Below are 21258 nucleotides of genomic sequence, written 5' to 3'. Positions count from 1 at the left end.
CAGCGTGTGCCTGGCTCACGGTTCCTGCGTGTGGTAGTAGATCCAGCGTGTGCCTGGCTCACAGTTCCTGCCTGTGGCAGTAGATCCAGCGTGTGCCTGGCTCACGGTTCCTGCGTGTGGTGGTAGTTCCAGTGTGCCTGGCTCACAGTTCCTGCATGTGGTGGTAGTTCCAGTGTGCCTGGCTCACGGTTCCTGCATGTGGTGGTAGTTCCAGTGTGCCTGGCTCACAGTTCCTGCGTGTGGTGGTAGTTCCAGTGTGCCTGGCTCACAGTTCCTGCATGTGGTGGTAGTTCCAGTGTGCCTGGCTCTCGGTTCCTGTGTGTGGTAGTAGATCCAGTGTGCCCAGCTTACACTGCTTGTGTGTGGTAGTAGATCCAGCATGAACATGGCTCACAGTTCCTGCCTATGGTAGTAGATCCAGTGTGTTGGGCACTGTGGTATGTTGTGTACTGTTGCTCCCTGGCCATAGAGTCCTGGATCCTTTCAGATGACTTTTTACACAAACAGGTAAAGATGTAATTTTTGTAAAATACTTTTATAAAGAATTCCTATCACTTTCAATTATTATCCTCTACCTGCACACAAGACTTTCTGGACACGTTTATATGGCGAGCCACGTGTAAAAAGACTGCCTTGGTCTTTCATTGTCTGTATTGAAGAGACAGTCTACTCTCTCACTCGTAGGGAGAAGACACTTCAGGTTCAGAGAAATGGTGCCTTTCTCAAGGTCATGTGATAGAAAATAGATCTTACCTTTCATCTCGCAAACGAAAGTGAGTGTTTCCACCTAAACTGCTCAAGAAAATGAACAAAATTGTTTAGGATAAAGATTTTCCAAAAAAACTTTTAAGCAATGAAACTCTTTTATTAAATGAAATCTTATGTAGAATTCTAATATGTCAATTTTTATGACTATGATACTTATTAAAATTGTTTGTTTTATAAGCACATAAAAACAGAGCTTTTCCATTTCAAGTGGTCCCTCCCCCCCCCCCCCCCCCCCCCCCCCCCCGCGTGCCCTGCTGGATCTCCTCAAATCCTAAACTGGCTGCTGAGGTGTCTGCACAGCCTAGAGCCCAGTGGTTAGCAGTTTGAAAAGTACTAGTTGTAGGATGTAATGGCCAGCCAGAGTCAACAAGGTTGAAGTTTTTTCATACCAACCCACTTTATTTTGTCTGTGCCAAATCTTCGAGGCTTTATTAACTTTGAGACATAATGCAGTACGTGCAACTCGGCTTAAAATATTTTGCTTTTATTTACTGGTGGATTTAAACGAAAAAAGACAGCCTCCTACTTCACACATATTGTAGGCCCGCCATCCTTGGTTACCAAAGACTGACTAAGGACTGACCATCCTTGCTCGGTCTTCTGCCGGTTTCCTCCTTGACAAACTGCTTACCTGGGGTTTTGGGCCAGTAGGCCCAGCAGAAGCTGGTGGGGTCTGGCCACTTCACTGTTGTTCTCCTTTCTGGTGTTTAAACTCACCCCAGGCAGGGCACTATGAGATTGTCAGTAGCCTTTGACTCTTGATAGGAACCTGTACCTGATTAAGCTCTTCTGACCCTGGGTTGCTGATGCTCAGAAAGAGCTTGGCCCGGCCCCATAGCCAAGTGGTTAAGTTCACGCGCTCTGCTTTGGTGGCCTGGGGTTTTGCTGGTTCGGATCCTGGGTGCAGACATGGCACTGCTCGTCAGGCGATCCTGAGGTGGCATCCCACGTGCCACAACCAGAAGGACCCACAACTAAAATATACAACTATGTGCTGGGGGCGGGGTTTGGGGAGAAAAAGCAGGAAAAAAGAAAAGATTGGCAACGGTTGTTAGCTCAGGTGCCAATCTAAAGAGAAAGAGCTTGCCTCTGAGAAACTGAGGGTTCCACCAGCCGGCCCCCTGCTGTTGGGCAGCTTCTCGTGGTCTATGACATTGGTGCACGTGCTTTCTAATGTGGCTGGGTTCCATTAATCCTCACTACCCTGACCCCCATGATGATACTCTTATTTATGCTTATGGTTTTACTGTCACACATCAGGCATGATGTCAGCCAAAAATTGGCATTTCCTTTGTTTTATCAGAAAAGATTGTTTAAGACCATTACTCTAAAACTCTAGTCATAATCTTTGGGAAAGGAACAGAAGTCCCATCAGTGGAAAACTAAGGGGTAGATGGGCAGAAATTCCCCTCTTTAATAATAATCAGGAAAAAATTAAACTTTTTTAAATTTAAAAAGGATAAAGTAGTGTTTATTTGACCATATGTTTCAGATCTTTCAAAATATTTGTATTTTGTAAGTTAAAAATATATATTTTTACATGCTAAGAAAATTCAAGTAATAGGAAGAAGTATCAAGTGAGACGTAACGTTCTTCCGTCCCCCGCCTTCACTGCTGCGTTAGCACTCCCCAGAATTAACACTTGATATTCCCAGCTTCCCACAGTAGGATCTTACCATGTGTGGGCAGTGGGACTCGGGAGCCACTGGGGCAACCCGGAGCGGAGGGACTCCTGTGCTGGGCAGCAGGGGCCTGCCCCCGTGCTCTGCTGCCCAGCTCCTGCCTTTCACCAGCTCTTGGGGCAGCGGGCCTTCTTGGCTGCTGGGCTCACCTCTTGCCCTCGAGTCCTGGAGTTTTATCCGCCTTGGACTGGGTGATACACTGTTGTTCTCATTCATACATGAGTTCATTCTGACTGGATTCAATTTGGTGGCTGTTCAGGGTGTTCATTATGTAAGTGTGGGCTGGCAAGTCAAAACCTTTTCTTTGGCCGACTACTTGTCTTCCACAGTCATTACTTTGGCATATATTTAGGCCAACTCCAGACTCCCCTGTCCTCAGAGCTCTCTTGAACTCAGTTCATAGTCTGGAGTCTTTACATTCACTCATGCCAATAGTGCCAACGAGTGTCAATGTTCTAACTTTCTATGAATTTTAATATTACTGAAATTTGAAATCTAGTAATCTCTGTTAACTCGTAATTTTGCTAATATGTAGTATCTAACCCGTAAAACCACACAGCACAACAGGATTCAAATTTTGCACTCCTGCGCTAAGACCCTATATTCACTTACTTTTATTAATTTTTCCTTTTTTGCGACTAGTATTGGCAATCTTTTGCCCGTTTCCTCTAAACTTTTATTCAGTGGTTCAGGTTTCTTTTCCTCTCGCAAGAAAGTTTCAGAGCTAGCAATTTCAGAGATGACTCCGTTGGACAATAGCTGCGATTTTTCTTGGCCCATTTTACTTAGTATTCATTCACACCTATACCAATACTATACTGTACTAAGAAGGAGCCTGCTGTGTTTCACCATATTAGTACAGCATCAGATGGCAAGACTGAAATGTAAGACCCCTGAGAGCAGGGGTTTTGCCTCTTTTCTTCACTGCCCTGGAACAATGTCTAACACATGGTAGGCATGCCAAAAATATTTCTTGAAGGAATGATGGCATTATTTCTGCTATTTTGGCAGTAAGTATATGTAAGCCACGCAAATTAGTATCTGAGTATTTTGTTACAGTTCCCTTGCTAGTGAACTGATTGATTTTTATAGATTTTTACTTAAATATTAATCACTTTTAGAATATGACCCTGTTGTCAGGAAAGTGGTATATTTCCTTGTATGCTTGATTATCCCTACGGGTTTCTTAATATAGATATATCACATGCAGTAGACCACTCTTTCCAGCGTGGAGTTCTCTGAGACTGTAACACCATCACAGTGAAGATACAGAAGAGTTCTGTCACTCCCCCAATTCCCTTATGTCCTTTATAGTGGTCCTCTTCTCTCCTCCTCACTCCCTCAGCCACTGGCAAGCACTGATCTGTTTTCACTCCCTATGGTTGACCTTTACCAGAGTGTCATATAAATGGCATAAATATGATCATATGACATGTGGCCTTTTGAATCTGGCCTTATCACTTAGCATAGTGCCTTTGAGAGTCAACCAGGTTGTTGTGTGTGTCAGTGTTTTGCTCCTTTTTATTGCAACATGGTCTTCGTTCGTATGGAGGTACCACTGTTTGCTCATCCATCACCTGTAGAAGGACATTTGGGTGATTATAAATAAAGCTACTAGAAACATTTGTGTACAAATTTTTGTGTGAACATAATCGTTCACTTCACTTGAGTAAAATTTCAGAATGGGATTGGAGATGACACATTCTCTTCAAAATTTTCCTTTCCAGAACTTTATTTAACACCGCATGATACTGGCCATCACTTACTATGTGGCAAACTATCTGGTGATTGTTTATTCTGTTTTTCAAACAAGATGGAAAACAGTTGTTATACAAAATAGTAGAGATGGCGATACCTAACAAGTTGAAATCTCTGTAATGTTTCTGATTTCCGTTTTCCAACCAAAATGGGTCTCTGAATGCTACTAAGAAAGACTAGAATGTTTCAACAAGCAGTCAGTAGTTTAACTTGTGTTTTCCCTTCTAGCTCATTTACCTTGTGATTTGTGTGTGTGTGTTAGTTAACTGCTTACTTAACACATGTGATTCCCCATCGGTAACTGAAAGGGCGGCTCACTCTTGGTGTACAAGATCTCCAGACCCAGTGTGGTGTAAGAACCCCAGGTGGTTCTGAGAGTCTTGCTGAGTGTGAGGAAGGAAGGACTTGTTTGGGTACACAGAGGGCTCTTGAGAACAGTGATGGCTGTCACAGTTCATCTTGCTGCTGGGACCATCAGAAAGGAAGGATGTTGGAGAGAGAATGGCTGAGGCGTTAGCTAAGAGGGTTTTCCTTCTCTAGCAGTTGTGTTCAAGTCCAAAGTGAAAGATAATCCAGAGAAAAGTGACTTTCTAGCATACAATCTTCAGATCTTTTCCTGAGGAAGACGATTATGCCCTTGGGTTATCAAAATTTAAGGGGCTTAGAACTTTGTACATTTAGGTTTAGAGGCTACCCATTGTGGGATTGATCTTTTTTTTTTTTTTTTCAGGACAATTAGCCCTGAGCTAATTTCTGTGGCTAATCCTCCTCTTTTTGCTGAGGAAGACTGGCCCTGAGCTAACATCAGTGCATGTCTTCCTCTACTTTATATGTGGGACGCCTGCCACAGCGTGGCTTGCCAAGCAGTGTGTAGGTCTGACCCAGGGATCCAAACTGGCCAACCCCCGGGCCGCCGAAGTGGAACATGCCAACTTAGCTGCTGTGCCACCAGGCTGGCCTCAGGATTGATCTTATTTTAAAATTGATTTATTATGTTAATGGTCAGCCAATTCACATGGTTTAAAATTCATGAGTTTCAAGGTGGATGCATCTACTGCCCACCATCCATCGAGGTCCTCTCCTATGGTGCAAACAAAAGCTATCAATTTCTTGTGATTCCTGCCAAAGATATTTTATGCATATGTAAGTAAATGTGTACAAGTGCTTTTTCTCCCCTTTTTTCACAATGATGCAATATGCAGACTTAAAAAAATAAAAAGAACATGTATATACTAATGTGAGTGATTTTCAAGATACTGTTAAAGGGAAAAACAACCATTTTTCTATTGTTGGAATTTAGTTGTTTACAATCTTTTGTTATTACAACCAATGTTGCAATGAATAACTCTGGTCATAAGTCATTTCGCATGTGCAATATATCTGAGGAAAGTTCCTAATATTGGAACTGCTGAGCCCAGGTGTGTGTAAAAAATGTTTTTGTTATTGCCACACAGCCCTTAGGAGGTTACAGTGTTCTAGACCCCCCGGCAGTGTATGAGAGTGCCTGTTGCTCCCTCCCCAACATAAGAGCGTCAAATTTTTTGACCTTTGCTAATCTGATAGGTGGAAAATGGCACTTAGGGTAGTTTTATTGATCATTCCTCATGTTATTGTTGAGATTGAGCATATTTTCATAGGTTTAGGTGCAATTTGCATTTCCTTTTCTGTGAACTCTTTGTTTATATCATTTGCCCATATTTTAATCTTTTTGTTAGATTATTTTTTTCATTAATGTTTTTTAGTTCTTAAAATATTAGAGGAATTAGTTGTTTGCCTGTTATATTAAGTTGCGTTGTTTCTGTAGTTTGTCATTTATATAAGTGATATTGTTCATAATCAGTTTCATAAAATAAACTTTATTTTTGGTCATATTTTTAGTCATATTTATTCAGAGTTTTGTGTCATTCTTTGGAGGACCATCCCCACTTTGATGTGATAAAAATCATTATGCTTCTAAAACTTTTGTTATTTTAGTTTCTACATTTTAGTCTGATGCATTTAGAAGTTTTTGTGTACAAAGGTTTGCAGTATGGATCCAATTTAATTTCTTTCACCAGTTGTCTGGCCAGTTTTCCAGTATCATTTAGTGAATATTCCACCTTTCCCCTCTGGATTTAAAATGTTACCTTTGTCGTATGTTAAATTCTCATACTTTCTGGATCTGTTTCTGGAATTTCCATGCTATTCTATTGACCTTTCAGCCTGTGTACATGTCCTATACCACACTTTGTGAATTATTATGACATTATAATATCTCGTAGGGCTAGTCTCCCTCATTTCTCTTCTTTTCAAAATTTATTTTTTATTCCATCTGAATTTTAGAATCATCTTGTTTAGTCTGTCTCATCCCACCTCACCTCTAAAAAAGAAAAACAAAACTCTGATGTTATTGTTATTTGGATGTTATTCTGATGTGTTACCTTTATAGATTGGCTTTGGAAAAGTAGATATGTTAAGGGTGTTAAAATTTCCTGTTCAAAAACATGGTATGACTTTCCATTCATTTCTTCTGTGCCCTTCAGCCATGTTTTAAGTTTTTGTCTGATCAGGGTTTTAGACAGTTCCTGTTAAGTTGATTTATAGTATTTTAACTTTTTATTGCTTTTGAAAATAAAGTCTTTTCTCCCAGTGTATCTTCTTATTGATTGTTGCCTTGTACATGCTTTATTGATCTCTGTATATTTACTTTGTACCCAGCAACCTTCCTTCCTGAAATCCTCTTCAGTTGGTCATTTTTCAGAGAATTTTCTTGGGTTCTTTCAGGCATACAAGCATATCATGTACAATTAATGATCATTTTGCCTCCTACATTTTTTTTTTTTTAAGATTGTATTTTTCCTTTTTCTCCCCAAAGCCCCCCGGTACATCGTTGTGCATTTTTAGTTGTGGGTCCTTCTAGTTGTGGGTCCTTCTAGTTGTGGCATGTGGGATGCCACCTCAGCATGGCTTGACGAGCAGTGCCATGTCCGTGCCCAGGATTCGAACCGGCAAAACCCTGGGCCGCTGAAGCAGAGTGTGAGAATTCAACCACTCGGCCACAGGGCTGGCCCTTGCCTCCTGCTTTTCAATTTTCGTATTTTTTTCCCATTTCATTGCATTAACTAACACTTGTACGTTAATAGTGGTAATAGTGGTCATCTTTATTTTATTCCTGACTTAAATGCAATGTATCTCGTTTCCCATTAAGTTTGATGCTGGCTTTTGGGTAAGGTAGATACATTTTGTTAGGTTAAGGAAGTTTCCTTCTATCTTATTTTACTAAGAATTTTATCAAGAATAGATATTAAATTTTATCGAGTGACTCTTTAGCATCTGTGGAGATGACTGTATGATTTTTCTCTGGAGAACTGTTAATATAATGAGTTCCTCAATAATAGAACTATCCTTGCATTCCTGGATTAAATCATACATGGTTTTGGTGTAATAGTCCTATAAGCTGCTACTGGATTATATTTGCTAATATTTTATTTAGAACCTTTGCATTGATGTTTATAAATTAGAAAAAATTTAGTTTTCTTTCTGTGTGTACATGTAGATTTTGTCTTACTTTGGAGTCGTTGTTACATTTGCTTTTTTTTTTTTAAAGACATTCCTTCCTTTTTTATGCTTTGGAATAGTTTAATATTGGAATTTTCTGCTTTTACGCATTTGGGAATGATCTGTGAAACTCTTTGGGCCTGGTGCTTTGGGGGAGATCTTATTTATAACTTTCTTTGTTTTTCCTGTGGTGATTGATTTGCTTAGGTTTCATGTCCCCTTTGGAGTTAGTTCCGGTGAATTATATTTTTCTAGAAAAATAATTTACTTTATCATCTTTTCAAATTTACTTATATGCAGTTGAACAGTGTATTCTCTTATTAATTACCTCTATATCCCTATTGCCCTCTTATTTCTTATTTTGGATATTGTGTTTGCTTTCCTCTTTTTTTTTCATGATTAGATGAATACTTTGCTTTGCTCTCGTTTTTTTTTTTTCCCTAAAGAAAGATCTGTTGGACTTATTTATGGGTTAATTTGGTCACTTTTTGTGAATGTACCATGGAGACTGAAAAGCGTTTTCAGGGTGTAGATTTCAACATGTGCCAGTTAGTTATACCTTATTATTATTATATTAGTTATGCCTTATTGATATGTAACTTAGGTCTTCTATATCCTTTCTTCTTTTTGTCCTCGTTGTCTGTCGTGATCTAAGGCAGGTAAATTAACGTCTCCCACAGCTAATGTGTTTTACTCCATTTCTCCTTGTATCCCCTGTAATTTTTGCTTTATGAGCATTGATGCTATGTTATCTGATCCATGTATAGTAATACCCATGTCTTTACTGTGAGTTGCACCATTTAGAGTTGCATGGTGCCCTTCCTTGTCTTGTTCAACCCTTTGTTCTTTGAACTCAGCCTTGTCAGATATTAAGATTACAGCCCATGATTTATTTCTTCGCTTTTGCTTCATATACCTTTGCTTATCTTTTCTTCTTCAGCCTTTCCAAACCCACCCTCATCCCTGTTGTTTTTAGGTGCTTCTCCGTCATACAGCATAAAATTGGATTTTGCTTGGAGAGAAAATCTGAATGTCTGTTTAATAGATGTTAATTTAGCCCATTTATTAATATGATGTCTTTGGCATTAATTCTGTCATTGCTGCTTTCTTGTTGTTTGAGGGGATTGTTTTTAAGTAGCTTTTAAAACGTCTTCCTTTCTACAGTCTTATTTTCTTTACTTTATGTTGTGAGTGTGATTTTCTAACAACTTGGGGCCGGCCTGGTGGCGCAGCGGTTAAGTGCACACTTTCCGCTTCGGCAGCCTGGGATTCACCAGTTCAGATCCTGGGTGTGGACATGGCACCGCTGGCAAGCTGTGCTGTGGCAGGCGTCCCACATAAAAAGTAGAGGAAGATGGGCACAGATGTTAGCTCAGGGCTAATCTTCCTCAAAAAAGAAAAAAGAAAAGAAAAAATAGAATAACTTGGAGTTTTATTTGTTATACTTGTTATGCTTACAACTTTTTATTAATCCTAAATCTTTTATGTTTTAGACATTATTTATTAATTCCCTACTATGGACAATGATGAAATTAGCATATTTCTTCTTCTTTTCCCTCTCACTTTCTGCTCTTCTACCAACTGATCTTAGTTATTACAAATATTACCTTTATTAGTGTTTACCTTTGTTAACTTTATTTGTACTACGTTATTTATTAACTTTAAATCAGCCCTGTCCAGTGGAACTCTCCCCGATGATGTGAATGTACTGTTTATCTGCCCTGTCCATTATGATAGCCCTTCACCATAATGTGGCTTTTACGCACTTGAGATGTAGCTGGTGCGACTGAGAACCTGAACTTTAAATTTTATTTAATATTAATTAATATAAATTTAAATTTAAACAGCCACTTTTGGTTAGTGGCTGCCACGTTGGAAAGCATGACTTTAATGACGTTTTTAAACCCCAGCTGTCAAAGATAGGGAAACCATGTACATAATACCACCTCCTGTGTTCTTGCTCCTTTACTCTCCCGACGAGTGTTATTTAAATAATTTCTGCACTGTCAGGACTTGTATTTCCCATTCTGTTGTCTCACCGTAATCCCCACATATGTCACAGTCTTAATTCTTACAGTTATCTGGACTCAGTCCTCATAAATGGTCCTTTTGACGTTGTTTTTTCTAGCCATCCCTCGGAGAGTTATATTTTACTATCTAGTGAATTCCTCAAGAAGGACTTTGAGTGGCCGGCCCGGTGGCGCAGCGGTTAGGTTCGCACGTTCCGCTTCTCGGCGGCCCGGGGTTCGCTGGTTCGGATCCCGGGTGCGGACGTGGCACTGCTTGGCAGCCATGCTGCGGTAGGCGTCCCACGTATAAACTAGAGGAAGATGGGCACGGATGTTAGCTCAGAGCCAGGCTTCCTCAGCAAAAAGAGGAGGACTGGCAGTAGTTAGCTGAGGGCTAATCTTCCTCCAAAAAAAAACAAAAAAGAAGGACTTTGATACGCTGTGCGTTGGGGTTTTTGTTTGCTTGCATGCTTTTGCACATTTAAAACTCCCTTTCTACTCTAGTGACTGTTTAGGCAGCTATAAAATTCGAGAGTCACACTTTGTTTCCTTGAGCGCTGTCGTGGGTCTTGCTCTGCTTTCGTTCTGAGTTGCCCTTGGCTGTGTAGAAGTCTGCTTTTTTCTCCTTGTATAATTGACTTGATCTTTTGCCTGACCCCTAAAGGAAGTAGAATGATTTTGTTAGAGTCTCTCTGTTTTGTGGCCATTCCTGATTCACTTACCCTTGCAGTATTTTAGAATTTTATCAGTAAACGTTTGTTCTGTTATTTCACTTTTCTTGTTCGGGAACTTCATTACGCATATTTGGATGTTCCTCACCTATCTCATTTTTATCAATTTTTTGGTCATTCTTTTTAATTCTTTCTTAAATTTTCATTTGATCTGTTTGACTTTTCTCATTTCTGCCCTTTGTGTACAATTTTCGCCTCTTCTGTGTATTCTGCTCTTGGTGTATTTTGCCTTTGTATTTCACCTCTTTTATGTGATCCTTTTTTTTTCCTCCCACCTCTTTTCTGAGCTTGTCTTCTATTTTTATCTCTTTCTCTTGCCTCACCATTTCATCATCCCTGAGCTCTTATAGTTCCATTTTGTGTTCATCCTTTGTGGAAGCTATTTCTTCATATATTTTAAAAATTCATGGTGAAATCCAAGTTCACAATTTTCGTCTGCTTGATGGTCTGGTTTTTCCTGTGAATGGTCATGCAGTCATTCAGTGAACATTCATTGAGTGCCTACTCTTGCGATCACTCAACCCTTGTGGAGTTTACATCCCAGGGGTACAGATAATAAATAAAATGGGTAGGTACTTATGTAGTATTTTACAAGGTGACAAGTGCTACAGAGCAGAGCCAGGGAGGGGGGATATGAGTGTTGGGGAGGGACGGTGCAGTTTTAAATAGGGGTGATCAGGGAAGGCCTCACAAAAATGGTGTCATTTGAGGAAAACTACAGGCCATTATTGCTGATGAACATAGATGTAAAAATCCTCAACAAAATTTTGGCAACCCGAATTCAGCAATACATCAAAAGGATCATACATCATGATCAAGTGGGATTCATACCGTGGACACAGGGAGGGTTCAACATCTGCAAGTCAATCAACGCGATACAGCACATCAACAAATTGAGGAATAAAAACCACATTATCATCTCAATAGATGCAGAGAAGGCATTTGACAAGATCCAACAGCCATTTATGATAAAAACTCTTAACAAAATGGGGATAGAAGGAAATTACCTCAACATGATAAAGACCGTATATGACAAACACACAGCTAACATCATACTGAATGGGCAAAAAATGAACACCATCCCCCTGAGAACAGGAACAAGACAAGGATGCCACTGTCACCACTCTTATTTAACATAGTACTGGAGGTTTTGGCCAGAGCAGTTAGGCAAGAGAAAGGAATAAAAGGAATCCAAATAGAGAGTGAAGAAGTGAAACTTTTGCTGTTTGCAGACGACATGATCTTATATAGAGAGAGAACCCCCAAAAATCCATTGGAAAACTAATAGAAATAATTAACAACTACAGTAAAGTTGCAGGGTACAGAATCAACTTACGAAAGCCAGTTGCTTTTCCATACTCCAATAACAAACTTACAGAAAGAGAACTCAAGAATACAATTCCATTTGCAATTGCAACCAAAAGAATAAAGTACCTAGGAATAAATTTAAGCAAGGAGGTGAAGAACTTATACAATGAAAAACTGTAAGACATTACCGAAAGAAATTGATAATGACATAAAGAGATGGAAAGAGATTCCATGCACATGGATTGGAAGAATAAACACAGTTAAAATGTCCATACTACCTAAAGCAAGCCACAGATTCAATGCAATCCCAATCAGAATCCCAGTGACATTCTTCACAGAAATAGAGCAAAGAATCCTAAAATTCATATGGGGCAACCAAAGACCCCAAATTGCTAAGGCAATCCTGAGAAAAAAGAACAAAGCTGGAGACATCATAATCCCTGACGTCAAAATGTACTTCAAAGCCATAGTGATCAAAACAGCATGGTACTGGTATAAAAATAGTCACACAGATCAATGGAACAGGACTGAAAGCCCAGAAATAAGGCCACACATCTACGGACAGCTAATCTTCAACAAAGATACCAAGAACACACAACGGAGAAAAGACAGTCTCTTCAATAAATGGTGCTGGGAAAACTGGACAGCCACGTGCAAAAGAATGAAGGTAGACCACTATCTCATGTCATACACAAAAATAAACTCAAAATGGATCAAAGACTTGAAGATACGTCCTGAAACTGTAAAACTTCTAGAAGATAATATCGGTAGTACACTCTTTGACATCGAACTAAAAAGAATCTTTTCAAATACCATGTCTTCTCAGACAAGGGAAACAAAAACAAGTGGGAGTTCATCCTACTAAGAGCTTCTGCAAGGCAAAAGAAACTAGAATCAAAACAAAGAGACAATCCATCAATTGGGAGAAAATATTTGCAAATCATATATCTGACAAGGGGTTAATCTCCATAATATATAAGGAACTCACACAACTGAACAACAAAAAAACAAACAACCTGATCAAAAAATGGGCAGAGGATATGAAGAGACATTTTTCCAAAGAAGATATACAGATGGCCAATAAACACATGAAAAGATGTTCAACATCACTAATCATCAGGGAAATGCAAATCAAAACTACACTAAGATACCACCTTACACCTGTTAAAATGGCTATAATCACTAAGACTAAAAATAACAAATGTTGGAGAGAGTGTGGAGAGAAGGGAACCCTCACACACTGCTGGTGGGAATGCAAACTGGTGCAATCACTATGGAAAACAGTATAGAGATTCCTCAAAAAACTAAAAATAGGGGCCAGCCCCATGGCCCAGTGGTTGTGTTCGTGCACTCTGCTTTGGCGGCTTCAGATCCTGAGCACGAACATGGCGCCGCTCCTCAGGCCATGCTGAGGCAGCGTCCCACATGCCACAACTAGAAAGACCCACAACTAAAATATACAACTATGTACTGGGGGGATTTGGGGAGAAAAAGCAGGGGAAAAAAACTAAACTAAACTAAAAGTAGAACTACCATATGACCCAGGTATCCCACTACTGGGTATCCACCCAAACAATTTGAAATCAACAATCCAAAGTAGCATATGCATCACTATGTTCATTGCAGCACAATTCACAATAGCCAAGACATGGAAACAATCCAAGTGCCCATCGACAGATGATTGGATAAAGATGTGGTATGTATATATACAGTGGAATACTACTCAGCCATAAACAAAGACAAATTCATCCCATTTGCAATAACATGGAAGGGCCTGGAGGGAATTATGCTAAGTGAAATAAGCCAGTCTGAGAAAGACAAACACCAGATGATTTCACTCATATATGGAATATAAACAAATACATGGACAAAGAAAACAGTTCAGTGGTTACTGGGGGAAGGGGGTTGGGAGGTGGGCACAGGGGGTGAAGGGGAGCACTTATGTGGTGACAGGAAATAATGTACAACTGAAATCTCACATTGATGTAAACTATTATGAACTCAATAAAAAAATGGTATCATTTGAGCAGTGACTTGATGGAGATAAGGGAATACGTGTTAAAGAAAAAATTATTCATGATACTTGTTAAAGAGGGTAAGGCAGGGTTTATTCAAGGGGGAACTCTGGCAACAGTATAATGGGGTCTAGCAGTGGGAGACAGGTCCGGCTCAACTCCAACTACAGCATGGGCAAGTGGGAATCAATAACCCAGGAGCAAGTCAGTGGATGGAAAATTACTGAGAAGAAACATCACGAGTCAGGGGGCATCCTGGCTAAAGTGACCTACCGGGGTTCTTGCTGAAGGTGGTCCAGGGTGATGAGACATCATGTGGGGGATGGTGGAGGATGAGGAACCCCATCAAATATCAGGTGATCAGACCTGGAGGATGGCTCAACTGACTTAGCAGAATTCTTGCTAAAATTGGGTGATGCAGAGAGGAACACAGATCCAAAAGTTGAGGCTAGTTGAAAAAGAGCTCAGGGAGGCCGAGTAGAGTTAGGTCAGGGAGAGACTCTGTCACAAGCCGTGTGGGTATCCAGAGGAAGAGCATCCAGGTGGAGGGAAGAGCATGTGCAGATGCCCCGAGGCTGGATTGTGCAGGGTGTTAAAGGAACAGCAAGGGGGCTAGTGAGAGCATCGGAGTGACTAAGGGGGGAAGAGATGAGGTCAGACAGGTCAGGGGGAGGGACACCTCCTCCTTTTAGGCAGTGAAATGACCTTGGCCTTTACCCTGAGTGACATGAGAAGCCGAAGAAGAGTGATGTGGTCTGTCGTTTGTATGTTCATCTGCCACCTGGATTTCTCTCCCTCTCCTTCCCTTGTCCCTCATTTTTTTTTTTAATTTAAAATTTTTTTTTTTTTTTCCTTTTTCTCCCCAAAACCCCCAGGTACATAGTTGTATATTCTTCGTTGTGGGTCCTTCTAATCGTGGCATGTGGGACGCTGCCTCAGCGTGGCTCCATGAGCAGTGCCATGTCCGCGCCCAGGATTCGAACCAACGAAACACTGGGATGCCTGCAGCGGAGCGCGCGAACTTAACCACTCGGCCATGGGGCCAGCCCCCCTCATCCCTCGTTTTTATTTTATTTATTTTTATTTTTATTATTTTTTTATTGAGTTATTGATAGATTACAATCTTGTGAAATTTCAGTTGTACATTAATGTTTGTCAGTCATGTTGTAGGTGCACCACTTCACCCTTTGTGCCCACCACTTCACCCTTTGTGCCCACCCCCCACCCCACCTTTCCCCTGGTTTCCACTAAACTGTTCTTAGTCCATAATTTTAAATTCCTCATATGAGTCATCCCTCGTTTTTAAATCCATTACATGTCCTGTGCATGCTCCTCCGCTGGTTCTTTGCATGTCTCCTTCCTGTAGGAGGTGGCTTTATTCCTAGACCAGGCTGGCTGAGGTTTTACGGTGCGTTTCTTTATTTTTTCCTTTCCTTTTCTTCCCCCTGTGAGATAAGCAGCTGGGGAGGTTTCCCAGTGCCAGGGGCCTCTCTGACTGCCGCAGAGCCCACTGCTCCCTGCTCCCTGCTCCCTGCGTGGGGCGCGTTTGTAGGGTTCCTCGCCGCCACCTCTGCTACTTAGAGCCCGGCCAGCCCCAGCGAGGCCTGTGACCAGTGCGGCTGCTCCCAGGTGTCCCTCACCTTCCAGAAGCGTGTTTCCACAGCCGAGGGGCTTGTTTTGCCTTTATACCGCATGCCCGCCTGTGCAAGTCTTCACTCTTTTTAGCTGCTCTTACATCTATTTCATGGTATTTGACTGTCTCCTTGCTTCGCCGAAAATGGAGTTTGTGGTTTTGTTTCTTGTTCTTTTGGGTGATTTCCAGGAAGCTGGAGGGGAATGCTGACTTGACGCCACCATCTTCGAACCCAGAGTCCTAATTATGGGTTTGGCGTTTCATTCCAGAGAACAAAAAAGACAAAGCTGTCTAGCTTGGTAGTGGCCTTTCATATTTCGAGAAGACAGAGTTAGAAAACGTAGTCTCTTACCACCCTTTGGACGAACTTGGTAGTGGTTGCTGCTGAAAGGCGGCGTGCCCGCGAGGGTCGGGGTGTGCCCAGTAGCCTGGTTCCCCGCCCGGTCTTTTGGTTTGTGGTTGCAGCTGGCTGCTTGAAGCCTTTCTCTAGACTTAGCCCTCCAGGGCAGGGACTTGAGCTGACTTGCAGCAGACTCTCTGTGACATGGTTCCCTTGAACGTGTCACCTTGCAGAGGGTAAGGTTTTCATGGCACTGGTGGGATCAGACGCATCCGTGCTGGCCCACCTAGACGATTAGCACGGTTGCAAGTCCCTTTAAGGGGTGAGGCATGCAGGCTAAGGCACTGGGCGCTGTCACCTCGTGTCTTCTGTATGCATGCAAGTGTCGGGCCTACATCTCTCCTCTTCTGTGTTTCTTAACCTTTCTCAGGTCAAGGGTCTCCTTGACGATATGACAAAAGCTATGGCTCTTCTCCCTAAAAATTAGCACACGTGTGGATGACTTTGTATATCGTTTCTGGGGTTCTGTGAGCGGCCCCTCTTTGAAATCATGGCCCCCAGTCGAAGGACCCCTATATTACGTCGGGTGAGATATTGGCACTATCCAGAGCCATGATCTCATTTTCTCCTTGTTGAGAGTTCTAGACAAAAGTCTGAGGGGGAAGTTCTTGGTGAGGTCTTGAGTTTTCCTTAATTTTACTTATTCAAGTTCATTCTATCCTCTTTTCCCAGAATCAATCAGGAATTGTCGGGTACACCTGAAATTAATAAGATGTTATATGTTGATTATAGCTCAACATCAACAAAACAAAAACCAAAAAAAGTATTGTCTGTTTTCTCATTGTTATGAGTCTCAACTCCTTGTTGAACCATCTTGTTTCTAAAATTCTTGGCTCCTTGAGCTACTCTTGGACTAACCATGTCCCTCTTTTGTTGGTAGGAACTGAACAGACCTGTATATCATAAGGATGCCTCATTTATCTGCACATATTTTGTTAGTTTTGTATTCCCTCTGCTATATTCTTTCTTAATTAAATCAAAGAATGCCACAAGAGGCCCTTGGGTCATAAAATATTTACTTTGCTTACTCCCAAGGTGCTTCACTGCTTTTTCCTTCTTTGGCCATTGAGATTAAGGAAGGAAAAGGTTCTATTGATGTCATGATTATAATATGCCAATCCATAGTCAGCCCAGATCCGGTTCCCACGAGATTAACTGAAAATGTTGCAGTTAGATAGGAGCAGAACTGTCCTCAAGTGCTATTGTGTTGTTCAATTGATAAAGTTCATGAACTTATTTTGTCTCATTTTATTTCTGGGACATAGTAGTCAAGTAGATTTTTAAAAATATACTAGTGCATTAAAAATTTTTTTTAATTAGATTTCTGTTTGATTTGGGTTGTACAAAAATTAATAGAAAATTTTAATTAAATTTAAAAGTTAACTTATTTCAGAGGAATTTTCTTTTAAATTTTTGTATGCACTTTTTATGGGAGAGTAGGAAACAAAACCAAAATATTTAGCACATTTAAGTGACATAGAATATCCCCTGCTCACCAAATTGCACATAATGCGAGCACTTGGTGAAAGTTTTTCACTAGATGTCTAGAGGAAATAAAAGGTAAACAGATTTAAACACCAAGAGGACAGAAGTTTTTAATGCGTTGATCCTCAGACCATTTTACTTTTGCTGTCTTTCTTTTTTTGGTTTTGTTGTCAAGAATCTTCTGCCATTGTATTACCATGTGACAGCAGTCATGCTACGTTCCCAAAGGTCACTTCAGAAACACATCGTTTTGTATTTACTGTGGATTCTCTTTCCGCTCGGGTTGACACTATTTAATCTCCTCAACTTCCTTTTCCACTCAAACCCCCATAGCAAATTGAGACTGTCGAGTTCTGTGGCGACAGGAAGAAACTGCCATCCAATAAAGGATGTAATGTCCATATTCTGTTACTCAGTCATTATCTACAGATGAATGAATGGACAGTCTGTTGTGAAATCCTTCTTAAATGATTTATGAACCAGGGAAATCTGTGCTTGGATGTCACCAAAGTGCACAGGGCCGTGGAGGGAGCGAGGAGGGTCTCTACTGAAAGTGGGGTGTTGTCTTCGTGTGTTGTACTGCCGACCTCAGATGGCTCCTCAGTGAGGCGTTCTGGGCAGAGAGGACACCAGGCTAACACTGGTGTTGAATTACTCATGCATTGAAAAGGCAGTTGTTTTAGTCGGCGTAGTTGAGGAAGAACCTACAGCAGAGAGCTTTATTTTATTGTAGTCCTTCTGAAGAGATTGTAGCCGTGCGCATGTGTGATGTGTGCGGCTGCCACTTGCCCCCTTGCCCTTTTGAAGTCAGACATTTGTTGGGGTTCTCCCAGCGGGAGTGAAAGTGTCAGGAGGGCTGAGATGGCATGAGATTGCTCACTACTCCCCCGGGGCTCCCCATCAGTGTGCGTCCAGCCCTGTCCTGTAATTATCAGTGGGCACCTGGCCCCCCACCAGGGGCCCTGCCTTCTCCATCCTGGCATCCAGGTGTCTGGTCTGAAATATGGGCTCAATGAACGTCTGCATCTTCGAACGAATTGATCGTGACTGGGACTGACTTTTGCTAACAAACAAGGTGAATGAAGGAAACGTGCTAATTTGACTGGGAAATTAAATTTCCAATATAAATTTTAAAATGACAATAGGAATTCCTCTCCTAGGAGATGCTCTCGGGGGTGGTGGTTGTGTCTGGCAAGGACCCAGTCCAGCACCAGGGCCTCTTTCTGACGGTGGAGGGGACCGTGAACCTGCAGCTCAGCGCCAAGAGCGTGGGCGTCTTCGAGGCCTTCTATAATTCCGTGAAGGTAAGACTGCTTCGCTTGCACATTCCGGCTCATTGTTCGCGGGTTTGGGGCGGTTTTTACTTGCTGTCTGGCTTTATTATTGTTATCTGTCCTTATTTTACAAGATAAAAAACTGATAGTCATACTATTAATATTTACTCATCAAACTCAAAAAATACTCAGACATTTTGATTCTGAATACATCCTGTCACTGGAAGTCAGCCTGTTCTCCGTCCTGTTAGATAGGATAGGAGGACTCGGGGGGACTAATTTCAGCCATCCAAGAGACCAGAGCTCCCAGAGGTTGTGCCTGTGGCTTCTGGCGCTTCCCTTTCCAGAACAAAATTGGCCTTTTCGCCGTGTCGGCTGCTGCTCTTGGATCTGGCGTTCAGGTGAGGGGAGACAAGAGCCGTGACCCTTCTTCCCTTTTTGTTGCGTAGGGTGGAGTTCTGCATTCCAGAATGTAAACTCTTTTTCTGTGCTTACGGTTTCCTCTTCCTGAAGGACGTATGGACTCCTTAAGTTTTGAGGGGAACGAGTTTAGAGGAAGGACGGGGTCATTAACTGTGTTCACATTCAGGGCCTTCCTGTTGTTCCACAATGTGGCGACTCCCTTCGTAAGTTATGGACTTTCTCACAGTGGTGCTAACCCAAAGCTTAAAATACGTTAACTAGTTAGGTGTGCTACCCGCCTTTTAGGCAGGTCCCAAATGTTAGTACCATCTCCCTCCCTGGAGCCCCAGCCGAGGCCTGCCCAGGGCTGAACAGAGGCCCTGCTTGGCCCCACGAGGCTGGCGGTGTTCAGGCCCCCAGGAGGCTGATGCCATCTGGAGTGGCATGAGCCAAGAAGACGCAGGCCGGTGAGGAGGAGCGTGGGTTCAGATGGCAGCCCTCCTCGTCAAGTACCTCCACTGTGCCTCATCCACGTCTTCCTTCTGAAGATGGGGTGCCTGCCGGGAGGGTCGGTGGGACAGTTAACTGAGGTGTCTGGGGAGAGGAGAGGGAAATAGCGGTTTACTTCCTACTGTGCACCAAACACCTAAGCATCCAATACGGTCAGTGAGCCATTCTTGTGCCAAAGACTTGAACCGACTCGCCATTCATCTCCAGCTCTGTGCTGCCCAAGACACCATGATGGTAGCATGCCAGGGCTTGGGATATGGTGTGTTTCGGGAGAGATTTGAAAGTGCATCTCACAGTGCGTGTTGTGGGCTGAGCTGATTTTTCTTTGCAGCCTATCCAGATCATCAACAGCACCATCGAAATGGTGAAGCCAGGGAAATTCCCCCCCGGCAAAACAGAGATTCCTTTTGAGTTTCCTCTGCACGTGAAGGGGAACAAGGTTCTGTATGAGACTTACCACGGCGTGTTTGTCAACATTCAGGTGAGTTTCCCGCCCCATGCGTTGACTGCATAACCTCCTTCTACAGAACAGCTGGGTCTCTCTTTCACTGAGAGCTAATATGTGGACCCGAGAATTGAACTCTGTCATTATTGCTGAGCTCTCCCACGGACACTCTGTGGTGATTTCTCATTTTGCCCTGCAGAACTCATGTCATGTGTGAGCATTATTTTTGATAGGAATCCTGGAGGACCCACGCTGTAACTTCTTTTTAAAAATTGCTTTGTTTCCTTTGGGCTCTGTTCAGGCCACATGGGGGGCCTGTGAGGGGACTTTTATTGTTGGCCACAGATAGGCCCGCACTTCTCTCTGGCACCGGCACTGACTTGTCTGTTTTATATGTATAAACATCTCTGTTTAATACCAAAGGCTGCTACTTTAACACAGGCTTGTGTGTTTTCTTGAACAAACCTCGTGAGTGAGGGGAAGTGAATTTATGACTTCCCGTCTACCTCTGCTGGGCAGGCCCCTTCCACAGTTGCTATTGTTGTCTCGGGCGCAGTTTGGAGTCATGACTCAGAGCGAGAGAAAGAGAGCCTTTTCCTGTGTTCAGTGGAAAGAAAGGTACTTTTGTGTGTCCAGCCTGTAGCGGTTCCCCTCGCCAGAGGAGGCAGAACTATTTTGTCTTACGTATGTGCAAGAGGGCTAAAGTTAGGAACTTTCTGATTTATTAAGTTTTAGCTGATCATTTTGTCTTGGTAGAGACAATTCCCCTGCTTAAAATATGGCACTTTTAAAATAGAAATCCTCAAAACACTTGAGAGAGTTTAACCAGAGGTTTGTCTGTAAGTTTTATGAATTGCCTGAAAGATCTGTCAAGAAGAAACCCGTGTGGTATGATGTACTCTATTGCAGTGCATGTCTGTGTAAAGAAGAAAACATTTCTAGGCCTTTATTATTGGTGCACCTGTTTCAGGCAGTATATGCACTGAAGGCCTTGGACAGCCCTTGGGCAGTAACAGTGATGATTGGGTGAGCATCTAGGTTCAAAGGGAGCAGCTTGCGTAGACATACAGGTCGCTGATGTCCACACATATGTGCTCTGACCAGCTTTGTAGGGTGGAAATACCTTCACCATGAAAGAAGGTAAATGAAAAACGCCCTTTTAGCAAGACTGAAAATATCTCAAACGTTTCACTTGAAAATTATTTTTATTCTCTTTCCAGAATCAGCATTAACTTACATTACCCACACAGTAGTTCTTTAGTACTGTTTATTTAATAATACCAGCATACGTTCGTTAGAAA

The 21258-nt window shown here is 42.0% G+C and overlaps 1 protein-coding gene across 3 annotated transcripts in view; it reads left to right on the top strand.

Annotated features, from left to right (window-relative positions):
- Positions 1 to 21258, top strand: part of LOC124231428 (vacuolar protein sorting-associated protein 26C) — a 53064-nt gene that overhangs the window by 15846 nt on the left and 15960 nt on the right. For 2 of the 3 annotated variants that reach the window (XM_046648230.1, XM_046648229.1), the window contains exons 2-3: positions 18487 to 18630; positions 19844 to 19993. The exons of the other annotated variant lie outside the window; for it this stretch is intronic. In XM_046648230.1, coding sequence (XP_046504186.1) covers positions 18487 to 18630; positions 19844 to 19993 — 294 coding nt within the window. The remainder of the gene's footprint in view (positions 1 to 18486; positions 18631 to 19843; positions 19994 to 21258) is intronic. 3 annotated transcript variants of the gene reach the window in all.

Source organism: Equus quagga, chromosome 21, assembly GCF_021613505.1.
Source record: "Equus quagga isolate Etosha38 chromosome 21, UCLA_HA_Equagga_1.0, whole genome shotgun sequence".
Taxonomy (NCBI): Eukaryota; Metazoa; Chordata; class Mammalia; order Perissodactyla; family Equidae; genus Equus; species Equus quagga.
The sequence above is the reverse complement of the archived record's forward strand: the minus strand, read 5'-3'. Positions and strand labels throughout refer to the sequence as shown.